Genomic DNA, 19,107 nt, shown 5'->3' on the forward strand with positions numbered 1-19,107 from the left:
GGCGACATTAATATAGCCTTTAAGCCCCATGAGTTGCAGGGTATAAATATGGTTAATTGAATATTAAAGCCTGAAATGATGCCTAATGATACTCGTATGGTTTTCTTCACCTATTTTTAATTGCATTTTAATGCTTTAAATAAGATAGATAAATGTATATATACTCTGATACCTATTGAGCGTAATCATTAGGCAACGGCTACGAAAACGTCGGCGGCGGCAGCAACAGCAGCAGCAGAGGGGGGCTGTCCAAGCAGTGTAGGTACCGGGTTACTTAATGACCCTAAGCCAAAACTTTTAAGCTGAAAACTGTGAAAGAGAAAGAGATGCGGAGAAAGCATCTCAGACAGACAAAATCAAACCAACTGCAACAATTCGCTAACCCAACAAGCGGCAACAACAACAACAATAACAAGGAGAACAGGTGAAATATTTATACTACACACATCCATACATACATACATATGTAGGTATATGTATGTCTGTAAGGTGAGTGTACAAAAGTATCTCTCTGTGTATGTGTGTGTATATGATATGTAAATGTGTCTGGGCGATTACTTTCGATTGTGCTGTTAAAAGGTTGATGTGAATGGATATGGAGTTGGGAATGGAGATGTGGATGTGGATGCAGCGCCTTAGTCGAAATTAAATACGCACTGACGAGCTGACGGGCTGACAAGCGGCGAGCGAGCCAGAGCTGATGAATGAGTTGCATTAGACTTCTTCACGGTATTTGATTTAACTGGATTTTGCATTTGAATAACTATGAAAATCAAATTAAAAATTTCCTTTGGCTTTTCGCTTTCGAATGTACATTTAGAGATCATTTAAATATTCATATCTACAATATTCAACAATAGCCAAATTGAATCCAATACGATTTTATCATGTAAACAATAAAAAAATTAGTTTTCAACAATTGTTGAATTGCTTTAGGAAAATGTGGGACAAAGGTCGACATTTGACAATTTAAATTTTCCACCATTTGTTTTGGCAGTGTGACCAGCATGACACAACTCTAGACAGCTGAGATTGCGCTCTTTAAGCATTGCTCAACACTCTTTGCGCCAAAAGTGCATTTGCGTTTCAGTTGTATGCGTGTTCAACTCAAATTTTACAAAGTTTGCTATTTTGTTGGTGGTATTGTTTAATTATTATCAGCTGCAACTGGAGCTAGTGACCCAGAAGTATGAGTGAAACTGTTGCAGAAATTGCAGTTACAGCTGAAAACGATGAACATGAAGATGATTCAATGGAGAAACTGCAGCTCGACGAGGAAGACGAAAACAACATTTCGGTTGAAGATTTGCTTGGTGGCAAGAGTTTGATGATGTCGGATAGTGAAGGTGAAGGTGGTAGTGAAGTGTCCAAAGTTACAGAAAAGAACGAGGCAACCGACGAGAATGATAATAAAGAGGGTGAAGAAGAGGAGGCTTTACCTTGTGTACCCAACAAGGTGAAATCCATATCTGCTGTCATTGATTCGGACAGTGAGGAAGAGTTCAAACCAAAACCCAAGAAGAAAATATCTGCGCTAATTGATTCCGATAGTGATGTTGATCAGGAGAAGATTGTGGTGAAACAAACGGACAGTTTAGTTCCCCAACAGAAAAAGAAAATATCAGCTATTATCGACACAGATAGTGAGGAGGAGGAGAAGGAGGAACCGCATGAGCAACCACAAAAAGAAATCAAAGAACAGAAGCGGAACAAAAAATTGAAACAAAGATCAATCAGCGATGATGAGGAGTCTAACGTAAAGAGTCCGTCACAAGACAAACAGAATACCCTGATCGACTCTGAATCAGAATCAGACCAAAGTAATGATGAAGAAGACGCAGAAGATCAGGAAAAGTCATCAGATATACCCAGCGAGAAACCTAAAAAAGCTAAACCCATGAGGGTGAGTTAATCCTAAAAAACAAAACCAAATTAAAATTGCTAAATATTCCAATTCCATATAGGCATCAGCCAAAAAGGCTCTCGACGGAATGCAGGCTATACAGAGTGAGCAACAACGGTTACATCGTGAGGCTCAAATTAGTGTGCCATATCACCAGCCCAAGCCAAGGACTCTCAAGGAGTTTCTAAATCGTCGCACCATTAACATGCCCCTGGCCACGGCCATGGCCGGTGGCAGTCCCATGCCCAATAAACAGCCGAGAAAATCTCTTGGACTTCGCATGACCAGCGATGAGCTGGAGGCTTATGCGTAAGTATGCTTCTATAGAAAAATAAAGTTTAACATTCATTCTAAACCTATACAGAAAACTTATGGATGAACGAGAAAAGGAGGCAACTGAATTCTTTAAATCTGAATCAGAAAACGAAGACGAGCAGATGCAGCCAGAAAGTGAAGAGCCAGTTAATATTAAGGGAAATCAAGGCGTAGGTGATGAAATAGTCGATAAAGAGAGCAACTTACAATTGGATACAGAAGTAGTCGAAGAAGCCATGGAGAAGCCAATCCATGAGGATGAGGTCTTAGAGAAAGAGTTAGCAGCAACTGAAACAATTATAACTTCTCCAAGCAAAGTATGCCTAATCACCGAGGTTGTTGAGTTGCCCAAGCTGGATTTGAGTACACTTAACATAACGCCTCCCTCCAAGCCTGCCACGCCAAAGATTAGCGAGGCTATCAAACGTTTAAAGATGGAGAAGAGTTCAGATGTGAGTCCATCAATAAAGGGAGATGCCAATATGGTCATTGATCTGGACACGGGAGATATGTTTGCCAAAAAACCTACCGGCGTCGATGATTTGCTTCAACGCTTGATGAAGACACGCGAGGCAAAAAAACACAAGACAACGGAAACAGTCAAGTGAGTGGATGTCATTTTATCTCTTTGTTCTTGTATTTTAACAAACTCTTGATTCTTTTGTAGTATACTATCTACGGAGCATGGCAAGGTGGAACTGTCGAAGGTAAACATACATCTACACGATGAGGAACCTGTCAACAAGGAGCAGAAACCAGGTGCAGCCTATATTAAAATGCAGGAGCAATTGAAGTCTCTGATCACAAAGAAACGCTTAGAAGATTTACGCAAAAAAAAAGCCGAAGAATTGGAAGAAGGTGACGAACATGATGAAAATGATGATGAAGAAGGCATGGATGTGGATGAAGAATATGAGCCAGAAGATAAGGATGAACAAACGAAAATCGCCATTAACGAAGATGAAGAAATCGTTGATGAACCAGAAGACGCACAAGAAGAAGAAGATCATGTCGAAGATGTTGTCGATTCAGATGTGGATGAAGAAAAGGAAGCAGAAGCAAGCAGTAGTAGCAGCAGTGAAAGTGAAAACGATACACAGACTATTAAAAAGAAGAATCGTATTATACGACCCTTCCAAGAGGACGACAACTCCGATGAAGAGGACGATCTCTTGCAGACACCAAAACCCAATACAACATTGGCTCCAATGACTGCCACACAGTTGCAGTTATCGGCTCACAAATTGTTTGATACAGAGGTGCGGCGGACAGCCAGCGATGAGGAGAACGAATTGCTTGATCTATGCTCCGGACAATTTCCCCGTTCCCAAATGTCCGGCACAAAGGAGACGGCAGCTGATCCCCTGATCAGTCAGATACCCATGACACAATTTAGGGCCAGCAGCGAAGCACCAAATGAGCTAGAGGGGCTATGTTCGGGCAGCTTTGCAACACAGCAGCCCGAGAATGAGCAGGAAGCAAAACAAAATTCATTACCTATGCCAGAAATCACTACTAAAATATTGTCTAGCGATGAAGAGGAGCCTAAGGACACAACGCGTCCCGAAACAGAGAAACCGCGACAAAAGAAACTTACCAAAAAAAGGCAAAAGAAAAAAGCCAAATTGGGTTTCTCCGATGACGAAGATAGCGACACAGATGAAGACTGCGACGAGGAGGATGATATTGGTGACCAGATTGAAGAAGTGCCGGAAACATTTGTGGACTACGATTCCGAGGAGAACGAAGTTGTGGTGGAAATGACTAAAAAGGATCGTAAACTTCGAGCTGCTAATTTTGTGGATAAAGAAGCTGAACTCTCTGAATCGGAATGGGGTTCCGCCGATGAAGATGAGAAAAATATGGATAATTATGATATCGAACTTGGTGATGAAGATGAGTTTGATCGAGAGAAATTGCGCAACGAGTTGGAGCAAATCCACGCGTAAGTATAGTAGTAATTTTATCCTTATTTCCTATAAAACAATCCTTTTTTGTGCTTGGAAAACAGTCGAAAAATGCTCGACCAGGATATACGAGAAGTACGTAAGATCAAGGAGATGCTCATCGAAGATGATGAAGGAGCTGTACGACAGCGTCAATTTCGCTGGAAGAACGCCGAAAGTGGATTTAGTCTTGAGGATCAACGCAATCTGGAAAATGGTGCCACTAATGAGGGCAGCGGCGACGAGGAAAACGAACATCTGTGGCGTAAAATACGTTTTGAGCGGGAACAATTGCTTTTGGAGAAAGGTTTGAAAGGAACCGAATCATTGCCAGCTCCCCTCTCCCCTGCTCTAAACAACGCCACCGGAAGTATACGGAAATTAAACATTATCACAGCTAAAAAGAAAACAGTGGAGACTGTTAAGAAAAGCTCCCCCTTCCTGATCACAAAAACTGTGACCAGTATGCAGCAGAAACAACAAACGAAGGCAGTCCGTGGCTCTTTCCTTGTCCGAGATAAAGAAACTCTGACCAAATTGGCAGGCCTAACCAAGGGAGCAAGTGGCACAGATGTTGATGGAACAGCGGGCACTGTTTCTGTAAATATATCTAAGGCCAAAAACTTTGTATTCGCCACCTTGACTGAAGAAGAACACGAGGTAAAGGATGTGACTAATTAATCTATTAGATGTTTTTGTCTTTAACCATTTATCCTTTAAAGTTGCAGAATCAAAAACGAAAAGCAGCCGATTTGCTCAACAGCAGCAGCGAAACAGGCATTAATTTTATGAAAAAACCACGTCTGGAACCGCGTCGGGAAAAGTGCCTTATTGATCAACTACTATAGTGTTATTTACTCTTAAGTAATTCTAAGATAGAATGAAATAACTATAAGTAAAATAATATTAAATTCACTCGCCAAATTTCCGAGTTCAGTTTAAATGTTAACTAGAAATTGTGTTTTTTATTTTTCTTCTAATGGAAATTTTACTTTTTTTTTAATTTGTATGTATGTGAGTAAATATTTATATTGACAATCTTCAAATAGAAAGAGATAAAAAAACACAAAGTGCTATGTGGATAGAGATGGATATGGAATGAAGGAGAAGAAACTGAACCATGATTCGAAGATGAATTTACTGTACATAATAATAAAATTGGGGAGATATGTGTATAAGTCCATGTAGCTACACTATATGTCCATATTGAGCAGTCTGAATTGTTAAGAAATAAGACAATATTTCGTTACATCCCAAATAATTTCTATAATGGCTTCTATTATAGGGCTATAAACAGCAATTCGAAAAAGTGAAGTTCAAATAATATTTTTAGTTCAAATATTTCAAGTAAATCATAGTGTGTATATAATTCATATTACATATTTTTATATTAAAGATAAAATTACTTTTTCGTTCATCTTATGAATTATGTGACCATCCTTATAAATTACATTGACAAAAGACCACCCCAAGCAAACGCTGTCACACGTTAGCCAACACTTACGCTGTGTAATAAATAAACAATCTCTGGTGGATGCGGTAATATATATTTAGAGGCGCGGGGGTGTGTAGTATTAGTTGAACAGCTAATGCAACTTTCGTGTTGTTTGCAATTTGCCTGCAACAACAACGTAATTGCAATTTTTGGAGAATCGAACAAGGGGATCCATGCCCACAGCTTGACGGCTCCGCTATAACTCTCTATTTCTCTCTTTACCAGGAGGCTCACGACAAACCCCCTGCTGAAGCGCTAATCTAATCTACTACGAGTAAGCGGCGTTAGCGCGGACGTCGACTGCGCCGTCGCTGAGCAATTTAGTTAAGCTACTAATGCCGGCTGGTCAGCGCGTCAATCAGTCATCACCTGCTTGAAGACGCCACTGGACGCTACCTACTACCGCCCCATTCATTAAATAAACAAATAAAGGCATTTAACGAAAATTAAACACACACAAAAAGCAAAATGGTTGCCCTCTCGAAGTTAAGTCAAATTTTTAGTTACCAAAACTGGGTGCATGCTGTCTCTGGGGCATCGGTGAGTACTATACGAACTAAAAAATACATGCATACATATGTATATATGTGTATGTATGTAAATTTCAAATCAAAGGTCAAAACATACTAATTTTTATTTAAAATGTTCCATTTATACAGGGTGGCTGCATAGCCATGAGCACATTCTATCCATTGGACACCGTGCGTTCGCGTCTGCAATGTAAGTTAAGTTAAGCGTTTACTCTTGAGTGGTAAACGAATGCCATGGCAAATCCACTCCAACGCTTCCCCCCATAGACTAATCTCAATAGGTATGATAAGCGACTGCCGCACACACACACCAAAAATACCAATCACCACGTTTGGGGAAGAGGTCAAACTCCATGTGAAATTGAAATTTCTGATTGATATATTAACGACAAGACCCAACAATGTTTCTATGCCTTTTTTTTTTATATCGCCGCTAATCCAACTGAGGTTACTGATATGTATATTAGCCTAATCAATGAGGATTTCGTAACCGAAGGGAAATTTGATCACTAGATACATAGTTTATAGTTCAAGCGAATTAGATTTATAGATTTTCAAAAGGAGAAATCACTCTCTAGTTAGATTCAGTGAACAGTCGCAATGTTGAATACGTATTCATATTCATTTTTATTACCCCATAGTAGTAAAAAAATAACCAAATTGTTGACCCCCACAAACACAACGTTTTATACTTATCCATAATGTTCCAAGTTAATACCCATAATTTGTCAAATGCAGTCAATATTATCGTATTTTCTATTTAAAAATTGACGCAGTTTTGCATTAGGGGTCTGTTTTTCCTTGTCATTTTCATGATAATGTTTAGATGTGGACGCAATTGTTAGGTATTTTTTAATTTCGTAATGTTCTTATTTGTTTGCAGTGGAAGAGAGCGGCGAGGTACGCAGCACTAAGCAAGTGATCAAAGAAATTGTCCTAGGTGAAGGATTTCAGGCACTGTATCGAGGTCTTGGCCCTGTCCTTCAAAGTTTATGCATTTCGAATTTCGTGTATTTCTACACATTCCATGCGCTTAAAGCGATTGCTTCAAATGGTTCGCCTAGTCAGCAGAGCGCCCTAAAGGATCTGCTACTGGGCTGCATAGCTGGAGTAATAAATGTATTTACGACCACTCCCTTCTGGGTGGTCAACACACGATTGCGTATGCGCAATGTGGCCGGCACTTCGGATGAGATTAACAAGCATTACAAGACTCTACTGGAGGGACTTAAGTATGTGGCCAAAACTGAAGGTGTGGCTGGCCTATGGTCTGGCACAATTCCCTCACTGATGTTGGTCTCGAATCCGGCGCTTCAATTTATGATGTATGAAATGTTGAAGCGCAATCTTATGACGTTTACCGGAGGAGAAATCGGAAGTTTGGGTTTTTTTGTGATCGGAGCGATCGCTAAAGCCTTTGCCACAGTGCTGACATATCCATTGCAGCTGGTGCAGACAAAGCAACGTCATCGCACCAAGGAGGCGGATAGTGGTGCTGCTGGTGGCCCATCTACCTCACGTCAGGCGGCAGCTGGCAAGCAAACAAACCAAAGCACTTTGGAGCTGATGATCAGCATACTGCAACATCAAGGTGTGCGGGGTCTATTCCGTGGCCTAGAAGCCAAGATCCTGCAAACGGTACTCACTGCAGCTCTCATGTTTATGGCATATGAGAAAATTGCTGGAACAGTGGGACTCTTGCTTAAGCGCAACCGATAAAAAAAAAAACATCTTCTAGATGACTGGATTAAGATAACTAAAATATTATATGTTTAAGCTATAGATACATAACCTCACTTGGATAGGGATACGGATTTGGCTATGCCGAACGCAGCACTACACATACACAGTCACACACATACAAACACCCCAAAGTTAGCATTAAAACGGAAACCAAATATTAACAGAAAATTACAGTTCTAGACTATTTTATTTAAACGTTCTTTAGTTAAAGTTTAGTTAGTTTAGGAAGATTCCTCATCTTGTGAATCAGATTTTGAGACTGGGTCGTCAGGCACGGTTTGTAGCTTTGCATCCGGATCATCACTCGATGCTTCTTTTTTCCCATTGGGATTCGCCAGCTCGGCCAAGTTGAACTTCTTGCATTCTAAATAGTTATCTATCACGCTAAGCAAACACCATCCTCGAAGTACTTCCACAATGATTGACTTCTTGGCATGTTGTAGATCCACTTTGTTGCCCACATTCTTTGAGTTCACCAGCTCGGCCAATTGGGTGATGATTTGATCACGTTTGATCTGTTGATTGAAACGATGATTGAATATAATGCCAAAGCTGGTAGGTTCCTTCAAAAAGTGCTTGTCAAACAGAGCACCAGCTGCATTGACAATGTCCGGCATATTGGCCCGGCAAACTGTTTCAATAGGTACCAGGCGCAATACAAAACGAGACATGGATACCCCTGTGGAAGCTATATCGTTGACTATATGTTTACCCAAGGCGACGGGATCATCCAGAAGAGTGCGTATAAATATGCAATTATTGGTCTTTGTGCTGACGTTTTGAAATCTCATCTTGCGATGTTTGAGAGTCTCTTTACATTTAGCTGCAGCCGCCTCCAAGTCATCGTCGTCGTCGTCAATTTCTTTATCATCTTTGCCAATTACGGGATCCGGAGTCTTCTCCTCTGGTGCCTTCTCCGGACCGTATAAAGCGTCCGCGTAGTGATTGAGCAGGTTGTAACACTCGCGGACACATGCTTTCTCGTTGATGTTGCAGGTGGCAAAGAAACCACGCTGACCAACCTGCAGCAGCTCCTGCTGCTTCTTTGCCTGGAAATATTTTTTATTGTGCTGCTTAAATTTGTTGTTTGACATCTTCGATTTCTTGGAGTTCGGTTCCATTTGAGATTTAATTCCAGCCTTCTTCCTTTTACCGGTTATTCTGCCAGTGTTGGAAATTACAACCGAAAAAATATCGACAGTCATTATCGTTATCGAAAGAAATCATATGGCTATGGAAGCGGTTATCTTGGAGTTGGCCAAGTTGTTTCCTCGATTTGTTGATATTGACGGGGATCTTCTGCGGCATAATGTAGAGGCTCGATATATACTTAAACGGGCTGCTGATTACGTAGAAAGTTTGGAATACCACACTAAGGATGGTACGGACACCAATGAGGAAGAGATTCGCTATCTGATACAGGCCTTGGTGGATATAAATTGGGAGCGCATTCATACGGGTCATTTTAGCAATGTTTCATTGCCAGTCAGAAAAATCTATGCGTTGGGATGCTACTTTAAGGTGAGCACGTTTATTAGTCTTTCCATTGTTTTAAACTAACTTGCCTAATTGTATTTTTAGATATTGTTTCTACTTCTGGAGATAAGTAGTCCCGAGCAGAGAGAAAAGTGCAATGCCATTCTAGATGAAGCTCAACTGCTGGGTTGCACTGACGATTGGAATGAGTTGAAGACATCCTTAATGAAGCATCTAGACGATGATTTGTATTTAAACGACGTTACTTCGCTGCCCATTTTACCCGTTGTTAAGCGTTGTTCCCATCGCTGTGATATACCCCAAATAGATGCTCCAAGCTTAAATGAATTTCGTACGCTTTGTTACGAGCCACATCAGCCTACGCTCTTGCTGAATACCATGAATCATTGGCCAGCCATGGATAAGTGGCGCAATTTAAATTATCTACTGAAAGTCGCCGGCAATCGTACTGTTCCAATAGAGATTGGCTCCAACTATGCAAGTGAAGAGTGGTCCCAGCAACTGGTAAAAATACGTGATTTTCTGCATCGCCAATTTAATGGCGAAGATGAAGCCAAAGAGATTGAATATCTAGCTCAGCATGAACTATTTGCCCAAATACCAGACTTAAAGGCCGATATATGTCTCCCGGATTACTGTACGGTGCGTAGCGATGATTCTGCAACGGATGTGGATATTAAAGCCTGGCTAGGACCAGCTGGTACCATTTCACCGATGCATTATGATCCAAAGCATAATTTGCTTTGTCAGGTTTTTGGATCAAAACAAATAATATTAGCATCGCCCAAAGATACGGAAAAACTTTATCCCCATCAGAGCGAATTTCTTGGCAATACATCACAAATAGATGCAGCCAAATTGGATCTTCAGACTTATCCACTTGCCGAAAGTGTACAATTTTATGAACTTTTCCTACAGCCTGGAGACTGCTTATATATGCCACCCAAATGGTGGCACTATGTACAGGCCAAAACGCCGAGTTTTTCTGTAAGTTTCTGGTGGGAATAGTTTACGAAAAAATCCCCCAATTATATTTATTATATTGGGTGATCACCCAATAACAACAAAAATTCCTCATATCTTTACAAACTGCGGAAATTGATAAAGACAATCCGTTCAAACTTATGAATGCCAAGTTTGCTGAAGAAAAATGTAGCCGAAAATTTAGACTAATGATGACTAGAATTTGCATAAGGCGAGATTGATCTCCTGAACTTTGCATTTGATTGCATTCCAAAAAGGTCTTGAATTAGGCCCTTAATGCGTAATATTGCAATGGCAACATGAAATATTTTATGACACATAAAATATATTGATCAGCTGTAAATCTTTGCCGTGACATTAAGTAGCTAAAAACCTGTTGCCATCTATCATGACGTCACTGCATTGATAAACCTACGACCATGATGATGTGGTCTTCCAGCTGCTGTCTGTCCACATACATATGTATGTATGTATATATTTTGTAGTATGAATCATACAAAAAAAATCATTTGTACTCCAATTGTCTTGTTTTATACTTGTTCTTTTAATAGCCACAGAATTGTTTGTTTATGCTCAGAGTGGCGAATATTAATTGAAAAGTAGAAGCGATCTTAAGAAATATAGAAAAATTAATACAAAGAGTATAATAAAACAATGATTTTTCATCCGAACAAAATAAAATTCGTACGATTAAAATATCAGTAAACCGTTATCAATGGGTGTGTCGAACATATATATGTATGAGAGAATTAACATTTAAATGTGTGCTTTTCGATTCATAATCGTTATAATCTTAGATATTTTTTAGTTTTTCTTTTCGGTTTGTTGTTTGACTATGCCCCACCGCCATGTTTAAAGTCTTATCGTTATTTCCATTTCTTTCTTTTTTCTTTTGGACTCATTCCTTATGTCACTTTCCTTTTCTAGTCTTCTTAGTCATCCTTGTTGCCTGCTGCTCCTCCAATTGTGATTTGCTTTTGCAACTTGCTGTACTCCTCGGTAAGACGATCGTATTCACGGTTAATGCTCTCGGCCTGAGATTTAACTGCCTCCTTGTCTTTCTTTTCACGGTTTAGATCGGCGGTAAGCTGCTGGACACGCTCACGCAGCTTATTTAGCTGGAAGAGTTCGATTTCGATTTGAATTTTAGGGTGGATGTGCTCGTGTATGCTTTGTGTGGTTTGTTTTGGTTTGGTTGATTTGGGTGTGGGTTGTGGGTGTGGGGTGTAGGAAGGTGATGGGAATGTTTGTGTACGTTTGAGTATCTTAGGATACTCTGGCAGTAAGTCCTTGCACGCGTTTCCTTAGGCTTGACAACTGTTCAGAGAGAGTTCAGAGAAATTTTTTGGATTGTTTTTTCTCATTTTTTTTTTTAGGTATCTAGTGCTTCTGTGTATGAGCAGATGCATTGGTATTGCCATATTTGTACAGCTTTTTGGTAGTAGTCAATAAACTCCGAAGTTCTAGGTGTTAGCTGTGTGGTCTAAGCTCTCTAAACATGCCTGGCCTGGAGGATGACGTTGCAAGGATTCGCTCCAAAAGCCAAAAATAAAAAAAAAATTCATAAAAAAAAACCAACTTACCTCATTTAGCGTTGTGTCCTCGGTAGCCTCCTTGGCCTTGTCGGTCGCCTTGTCCTCCATAAGGGAACGGGCCGCGGCTGTGGCACTTTGGGCCTGCTTCATGCTCGCTTCACTCTGGGCCATTAAATTGGCCTGAGCTGAGATCAATGTAACCAGACGGCGAATAACCAGAACCAAGAAAATGGAAAAACCCGAGATGTAGAAATTGCGCTGAGCACGGAATAGACGCATGCTATGCTGCATCTCCACATTGAGATGAACTTCGCCGCTCTGCTCATGGCTGGAATACTTGCGCATCTCTCGAATGGCTTCCAATAGGAACAAGACCAGAACACCCATAATTAAGAAGAAATATATGTGTGCCTGCTGTGCCATCATGGCCAGAAATTTGGATTTGAAGAAACGATTCCATCTGTACGGGTTGCCCACCAGTACCAGTAGCAAAACTACTATAATCTCGGCGTATAGAAAGCCGGCGATCAAAGTCCAAACCAAACTCATTTTAATCCAATGCAAATGCACAAATTAAATGGAGAAATTCGATTTTACAATAGGGTACAATGTACAATTGGAGCGTCTGCAACAGAAATTTGCCTATATTAGCTTCAAAGAATTTAATTATTTCGTGCGCCTTGCGTTCTTTATGGACGGCTATTTATAAACAACAGTCTAATATACCGTGGGAGAGCTTACTTTAAATAGAATCAAATAAAATTCACTCCGACTGTGATGAAATTTCCGTGTTTTCGATGTCACTGAGCTGGGCGGCCACGTCAACTTAACTGTATATACCGGATAGCCAGTGCTGTCAACTTGCTTGTTTATGAATTGAAAATACGGTCACTCTGGCAATCTAGTTGCCAGGGAAATGTGACATCTATTTGGTTTGCGCCATCGATCAAATTTAGTTTTAGTTACCTTTATTTACAAGGAGAAGATGTCGTATCAAAACTGGATAAATTATTTAAAATCGGCCGAGAAGAACTCCATAGTCAGTGGAAGGATACGCAAGGTGCTATACAAGTTTGCCGATGGCCAACAAATGAGCGAGGAATATAACATGGACACGGGTATTGTTCAGCGTCGAGCCTGGCGCAAGTGTAAACAACTGATGGGTGAGCCCGAATGGGAGATCGAACTGGGCGAGGAACCACGTCAGCTAAATTGGAGCGCCAACAAGACAAATGGAGCCGGGGACTCTGATGCAATGGCTGGCGCCGAATTCACTGTGCGAGAGAGTAATACAGCTCCTCTGTTGACCAAACGGATCACTAAGAAGAACATTGAGTGGCGTATACGTAATATGCCATATCCCCTGGACGTGTACAATGTAAAAGCACAGGCCGAAAAGCGTGCCATCGTGGTTAGCACCAGCAACAAAAAATATTACAAGGTGATCCCAGTGCCCGAACTAGATAGATGTGGTGTGCCTCCACAGCAGTCCAGCATCACAGTTCATCATCAGTTCAACACTTTGATCATAACATATAGTAAGCCGGACATTATCTGTGAGATGGAGGCCCAGGTCCTTATGCTGCTGAAGGATGTGGAAACAGAGACCAGTATGGATGATCTTCTAAAAGGACTGATGGCCAAATAAAAGTTTTTTATTATATAGCATACGCCTACAAACTAATTGTATTATTTATCACAAACTTAGGGATTTAGAATTACTTTTGAAAGCTCTCGGACAATCCGGCGTAACTGGCTAGCGAAGGGGCCGACGAGCTAGTAAACATGCTATAATCAAAGGAAGGCAACTCTAGTGGGGCCAGCGAAGGCAAGTCCAGCTCTTCGTGTCCCTCTAGTATGGGCTGGCCTGGTTCTTCTGTCAGACTGGCCTGGGGATCGCTACGTGACATAGTATCCGCCTGTGTGTCTGTCATAGCTGAATTTGGTGAATTTGCTTTTGGGGTTAATGTCGAAGTAAATTTTGCATCGAAGTCCTGCACTGTTTTATCAATGGCTTTGGCTACCGACTGTGCAGACCCTAATCCACTGCAATTATCTGGTCGCAACGGCAGCATAGGGCTGGTCTCCTTCAGTGGAGCAAAGTCCTTCATTTTATTTAGTCCATGTTGCGTTTTACGCATTTCAAGCTGGCGCAACTTTCGCTGGAAGTCCAACGTGAGTGTGTCGAGAATTTCTCTCGATTTGGGAAGTGAGACATTCTTGTAAGCATCTTGCAGATAAATTAACGAAGTCTCCAGTGCCTTGATGGCCTCTTCGTACCGATGATGACGAAGGAAACGCTCTGACCGACGTTCATGAAAGTGAGCCTGGCAATTTATATCGCATAATTAACTAAATATTCCTTTTGTTTTTTAGTGATTTGTGAAAAATAATTTACCAAATTTAGCGGTGCACAATCCATTTTCTTGTCAAATTTTGTTTATATGTGTATATATATAAGCTGCGTAGTGCGCACTATCTGCACAACAGCTGATTGTAAGTGTATATTAACAGTGTTGCCATTTCAGCTTATTTATGGTTAGATCTGGCATAATCCCACAACAGCTGTTAGTTAACGTCTTCTTTTAACGCATCTCTTAATACATTTTGTAATATTATAACGAATATTTCACTGGCAGCATTAGCCAAAATTGGATTCTTCAATGATTCAACGATTTTTTTTTTTCAAATACAAATAAAATTTTATTCATTTTCAAGTGAGTGGCCTGTGGCCTCCTTGCTCTCCGTGAGAGCAATGGAGGCATGCACAAAAACGGGAACATTTATGCCTTGCATTTTGGCGGACCGCACAAAAGCCTTATTCGAGGTGACCGTAAAGATTTGTCTGGCCATGCCAAAGCTAAAAATCTTTAAGCTCCTCTCATTTACTTTAGCTGTAAATCGTATATTAGAGAATTCCTCGGGAATTTCAAGCACATCGGGATATACAGTAATGCGTTCCATGAACTCGGCAGCCCGGGCTTTTTCACCCGGACCGCCCAAGAGGGTGAGAATATTTTGAAATGCAGTGTGAGCCAATTGGCAGCAGACCAATCGCTTGCCATGGAAGATCTTCTCCAGCAACGGCTTCAATGGCGAAGCACGCTCCTTTTCAGCTTGTTCGCTTAGCAGAGGTTCCTTAAACACCCAATTGGAACGTCCATTAGTCAGTGCACTAACATAGGCCAGCATTGTGGTCACATCCAAATTTAGTTCATCTGACACGGTAGCATATTGATCTATATCCTTATCAGGCTCATCCAATGAGGCCGTATATACACCCATTTCCATCAGTTGCTGATGTAGAGAATCATCGATTTTGTTTGAGAAATAAAACACAATCTTTGGACGTTGAAACATGCAGAAATGCAGCTCACTGGCCTCTAAGTAATCCTCAGCCTGATCCAACACACTCCGTGCTCCAAAGCTGACGCAACCCTTGGCTGCATCTTCCACAGATTTGGAATTTCTGGCTATGACTTTTACCCATTTTAGGCCATTGTTAGCCACAATATCCACGCGCAAGGGATTATCCCGTGATTCCAGGGGAAAAACGCCATTTATGTCCACCACACCGTGCTGCAATCTCAGTGTTTTAATCAGAAATTCATAGTAAACAAAATTGCTGCTCGTAATGTGGTTCTCTTTCAATGTTTTCGTTCGGATCACCTGAGAAAAAAAACGGCCATCCATTTACAAATTCACTTTTCGTTGTGTGTGTTTGCCAGTTTGTTTTTTGTTTTTTGTTTTTTTTTTTTACCTTATCCAAGAATTTAAGCTCCTGTTGAATTTTCCTTTGAACTTTCGACACCCCCGCAATTTCCTGAAAATTAATCAGCGCCTTCTTAAGTTCTTCACCCAGTTTCACTTTATTGCGGGCCTCTTCATACAGCTTTTTCTCATCATCGCCTGCGTCCATGTGAACCAGGTGTTAATTTCAACATTCAACAAATAACAACAACTATTTTTTATTGTGAGTTCGTTTGCTAAATGTCAAAGTTGTACATTTTCTTTTTATTTTCGATTTCCGTCCCTGGGAGAAACAAAAACACAAAGCAAGGCGAGGGCGAAATGGCCTTTAATTCGCCTAGTACAGGAATTTCGCCTAGCTTTTTGCTGCTAACGTCGAGCCATTGAATGCAACTCCAACCGATGAGGTGGAACAAATGGTGCCAACGTCGAAGTATTGGCCGCGAGACCGTTAAAAATTCAAAAAATCTTGCTTTATTATAGAAAAAGTGTAACACTTTAAAAAAAAGCTACTCTACTGAAAATTAAAGCTTATTTTGGACAACTTTTTTTTAAAACAGTATTGAGTAACATTTTTAAAAAAATTGTGTTACATATTCGACTACATTTTAAGTACATTTCACAATTTTTTCAATTAAAAAATTGTAAAAAATGGCACATAATCCACAAATGAAACGCTAAGATCAAAATAGAATTTTCTCATTAAAAATATGTCTGTCTTATAAGCTTTTTAAGGTAGATACAATTTCAGGTATATTTTTTTTATCTAGTTGTCAAAATATTTAAGAGGATTGAGTACAAGCTTTAATCAATCGGCCCTTAAGCAAATTTGAAAGAAGCTGTTGCCTACAAATATAAAATATACGTACTTATATTCCCAAAGTTGATGTACCTAAGACAAACAAAAGAATTACAATTTTTTTAAACTATCTGTCTAAAGCTACTAAATAAAATTGCACAACTTGTAGTTGACTTCCTTTTCTCTGTTTATCGCTTTATATGTTTTTTGTTGTTGTTTTTTTTTGGGTATTTTAATTTACTTTGCATGGCCATTGAAATGAACTGAATTTTTTTTAAACATTTGCCACCTGTTTGGTTGACAGCAAAAATAAACTCATGCATAAATTACAAAACTAAAATCTCAAATATACCTGGCCAAGACACTCGCTAGTCCAAATTTAGAATTTAAATATAGCAATTAAGCTGATTTATGCCGGCCCGTCTGCATGTAACAGTAATTACCGCTAACAACATGAACCCCGCGCGACACAAACCAAAAACCAAACTTAAGTCTGGGAATTGAGAATTGGAGAATCGTGGCGCCGCTGCATTTGCAGCTCATATGCAAATGTTGACAAGAAGCAAAAAAAAAAAGTGCCATATATGGTGGCGACTTTGAAATACCTTGTACCTATATAGAGACCAGGATACACCTTAGGGGCAGGGAGTTTGGGGCAAGGGCGACTTTTGCTATTAGTAAGATTTAAAAAAAGGAATATGGATGGCATTTTCAATAGGAATCCCACTCTAAATCACTTAACCAAAGTTAAAGGTATGGTTTACTGTTTACTCTCATGCCCTACAGAGTACAGGGTATTGAGAAAACAACAACCAAAGTAAAGTCGGGCATGTGAAGGAAAAAAAAGTCACATATGTTTCCAGAAAACTGGTGTACGGTAAATTCAATGCAATTAGTTATGGTTTTTCTTTTTTTGGCCAGTTATAGTAGTTGCTTACAGTTGGTATTTTCCATAGTCACTGTCCACCCTATTTTCCCATTCCGCCGCCAATCCATTTAGGAGTTAACAACTCCCACGATCATCACCTTGCGACTCTTTGCACTCTTGCGTGCGTTTTAGCTGCTGTTAATGAATTTGGCTTAAATGTCAATTAACTTTTTAGTTGTTTCTACATCCAATTACCAACTACTACTACTACTAGTATTATTATTATTATTATTCTTTAATTAATGGCATTTAGTTTTATTGTTTCTTGCTTTTGTTTGGAATTGGGTGTTTGTTCAATAGTTGTTTCTGTGATTTTGCTTTAAGAGGAGGTAGAGGAGGGAACTCGCCTTCAATTGCAATTTGCATTGAAAATTTATATGTAACCTCAATTTGTGCGTATTAATTAAGTTATTGAACATTTAAATCGATTTTATCGCTATTTCTTGATGGTGGGCGAAATTGACTATACGCATATGGAATTATATAAATGCTTTGAGTTAAGGAGAAGGTGCAGCTAATTGACATAAAAACAAATTCTTTAATAATTGCTGTCACTATTTGGGGCAAAAGAATCGAAAATGGAAAGGTTCGGGCAACGAATAAATAGGAGTGTGATTTGAAATTCCTTTTTGAATGAAATGCAAAGTAATGTATCATATGTAAAAGAATGTAAAGTAATAAAGAAACTCTCTGAAGTGAACAACTTGATGCTAATTGCGGACTATATGGTAAACGCATACGCCTTAAAACAAACCCCCGGAACTTTAAACGAATAAGTACTAACGTGTACATTTTCCCAAATCACTTGCTTTAATTTTCCCTTTCTTCCTAAGCCGATTGTTTCTGTAATAATTGACTTGGATCAGGTCACCAATCTGGCGCTTTTTTTTTATATTTTAAAAGTAAAGTAAAAATGGAGACATTTTATCAATCAGCCCTAAAGATTAGAAACTAAGGACAAAAAGATGATCTGGCGATATGGTAAAAAAATATAATTAGGCTTATTATTTTTGGACAAAAGATTTATTTAAAATTAATCAATAATTATTTTCAATGTTACATATTTAAAATCATTTGTAGTTCCTTATTGTCAGCATTGAAAAGATTTCCATTATGTTTTTATTGTGAAATGAAAATGCATTTTCTAAATTAACGCGAAATCATTTGCGAAAAGAGTTAATTTGTATTTCTGCCGAGAGCTCGATTAGAGACCTGCATAAGTTAAAAAAAAAGAAATGAAATATACTGTTATTTATTAAGTCAACCTAACTCAATTAACCAATGAATAATCTAAAAAAAAAAGAAATAAAAAAGAACCATGACTAATCAGTCATGCCAATCGGCAAAGGTACGTATTTTTAGTCTCTTTACAAGTAGACACGTAGATCTCCTTTAAAATACGGAGATCTACGTAAAAATATGGAGGGTTGGCATCCCTGCTTAGGGTTAAAGGAGGGCTAAATGAGGGCATTTGGATGGCATTAGCAACAAAACATCTATATATCGATATAAAATAGTTCGATTTTCAATTGACATAGAACTAAATTGTATGGAAATTAACCCAACTGAAATCCATTATACTTAAATTGCATTTTATGCCTGCAAATGTTGCGCTTGTTGCCCATTACTCATTTTATTCGATGATGTGATGTGATGATTGGCAATTAAAATTTCTTTGTGGA

The 19,107-nt window shown here is 39.5% G+C and overlaps 8 protein-coding genes across 10 annotated transcripts; 4 read left to right on the forward strand and 4 right to left on the reverse strand.

Annotated features, from left to right (window-relative positions):
- The first annotated feature begins 1,067 nt into the window (after positions 1-1,067).
- Positions 1,068-5,113, forward strand: LOC6645348 (claspin). Of its 2 annotated transcripts, none has more exons than XM_023177351.2 (6): positions 1,068-1,903; positions 1,965-2,212; positions 2,268-2,822; positions 2,886-4,163; positions 4,230-4,824; positions 4,887-5,113. In XM_023177351.2, exons 1-6 carry the CDS (start codon positions 1,190-1,192, stop codon positions 5,010-5,012), a joined length of 3,516 nt encoding a protein of 1,171 aa, XP_023033119.1. In that variant the 5' UTR covers positions 1,068-1,189; the 3' UTR covers positions 5,013-5,113. The 2 variants fall into 2 exon arrangements, with proteins under 2 accessions (XP_023033119.1, XP_023033120.1); XM_023177352.2 differs by having other exon boundaries at positions 4,893-5,113.
- A 444-nt stretch (positions 5,114-5,557) lies between these two features.
- Positions 5,558-8,100, forward strand: LOC6645349 (peroxisomal membrane protein PMP34). Of its 2 annotated transcripts, XM_023177556.2 has the most exons (4): positions 5,558-5,703; positions 5,885-6,199; positions 6,319-6,379; positions 7,073-8,100. In XM_023177556.2, exons 2-4 carry the CDS (start codon positions 6,128-6,130, stop codon positions 7,906-7,908), a joined length of 969 nt encoding a protein of 322 aa, XP_023033324.1. In that variant the 5' UTR covers positions 5,558-5,703; positions 5,885-6,127; the 3' UTR covers positions 7,909-8,100. The 2 variants fall into 2 exon arrangements, with proteins under 2 accessions (XP_023033324.1, XP_002067997.1); XM_002067961.4 differs by lacking the exon at positions 5,558-5,703 and having other exon boundaries at positions 5,739-6,199.
- Positions 8,088-9,098, reverse strand: LOC6645350 (THUMP domain-containing protein 1 homolog). Its single transcript, XM_002067962.4, has one exon. It carries the CDS (start codon positions 9,051-9,053, stop codon positions 8,154-8,156), a length of 900 nt encoding a protein of 299 aa, XP_002067998.1. The 5' UTR covers positions 9,054-9,098; the 3' UTR covers positions 8,088-8,153.
- Positions 9,099-9,146: 48 nt separating this feature from the next.
- Positions 9,147-10,949, forward strand: LOC6645351 (lysine-specific demethylase 8). Its single transcript, XM_002067963.3, has 2 exons — positions 9,147-9,453; positions 9,514-10,949. The coding sequence occupies exons 1-2, from the start codon at positions 9,160-9,162 to the stop codon at positions 10,435-10,437; spliced, it is 1,218 nt and encodes a 405-aa protein (XP_002067999.2). The 5' UTR covers positions 9,147-9,159; the 3' UTR covers positions 10,438-10,949.
- Positions 10,939-12,773, reverse strand: LOC6645352 (B-cell receptor-associated protein 31). Its single transcript, XM_002067964.4, has 3 exons — positions 12,690-12,773; positions 11,997-12,573; positions 10,939-11,531 (listed from the first exon to the last, which is right to left on the reverse strand). Exons 2-3 carry the CDS (start codon positions 12,495-12,497, stop codon positions 11,346-11,348), a joined length of 687 nt encoding a protein of 228 aa, XP_002068000.1. The 5' UTR covers positions 12,498-12,573; positions 12,690-12,773; the 3' UTR covers positions 10,939-11,345.
- Positions 12,774-12,840: 67 nt separating this feature from the next.
- On the forward strand, positions 12,841-13,618 carry LOC6645295 (protein DPCD). The gene has a single exon (XM_002067965.4). The coding sequence runs from the start codon at positions 12,934-12,936 to the stop codon at positions 13,594-13,596; it is 663 nt and encodes a 220-aa protein (XP_002068001.1). The 5' UTR covers positions 12,841-12,933; the 3' UTR covers positions 13,597-13,618.
- Positions 13,560-14,447, reverse strand: LOC6645296. Its single transcript, XM_002067966.4, has 2 exons — positions 14,347-14,447; positions 13,560-14,275 (listed from the first exon to the last, which is right to left on the reverse strand). The coding sequence occupies exons 1-2, from the start codon at positions 14,368-14,370 to the stop codon at positions 13,667-13,669; spliced, it is 633 nt and encodes a 210-aa protein (XP_002068002.1). The 5' UTR covers positions 14,371-14,447; the 3' UTR covers positions 13,560-13,666.
- Positions 14,448-14,629: 182 nt separating this feature from the next.
- LOC6645297 (UPF0415 protein C7orf25 homolog) lies at positions 14,630-16,006 on the reverse strand. Its single transcript, XM_002067967.4, has 2 exons — positions 15,709-16,006; positions 14,630-15,617 (listed from the first exon to the last, which is right to left on the reverse strand). Exons 1-2 carry the CDS (start codon positions 15,865-15,867, stop codon positions 14,652-14,654), a joined length of 1,125 nt encoding a protein of 374 aa, XP_002068003.1. The 5' UTR covers positions 15,868-16,006; the 3' UTR covers positions 14,630-14,651.
- Positions 16,007-19,107: the final 3,101 nt, after the last annotated feature.

The sequence above is a fragment of the Drosophila willistoni genome (genome assembly GCF_018902025.1).
Source record: "Drosophila willistoni isolate 14030-0811.24 chromosome XR unlocalized genomic scaffold, UCI_dwil_1.1 Seg143, whole genome shotgun sequence".
In the NCBI taxonomy this organism is placed as follows: Eukaryota; Metazoa; Arthropoda; class Insecta; order Diptera; family Drosophilidae; genus Drosophila; species Drosophila willistoni.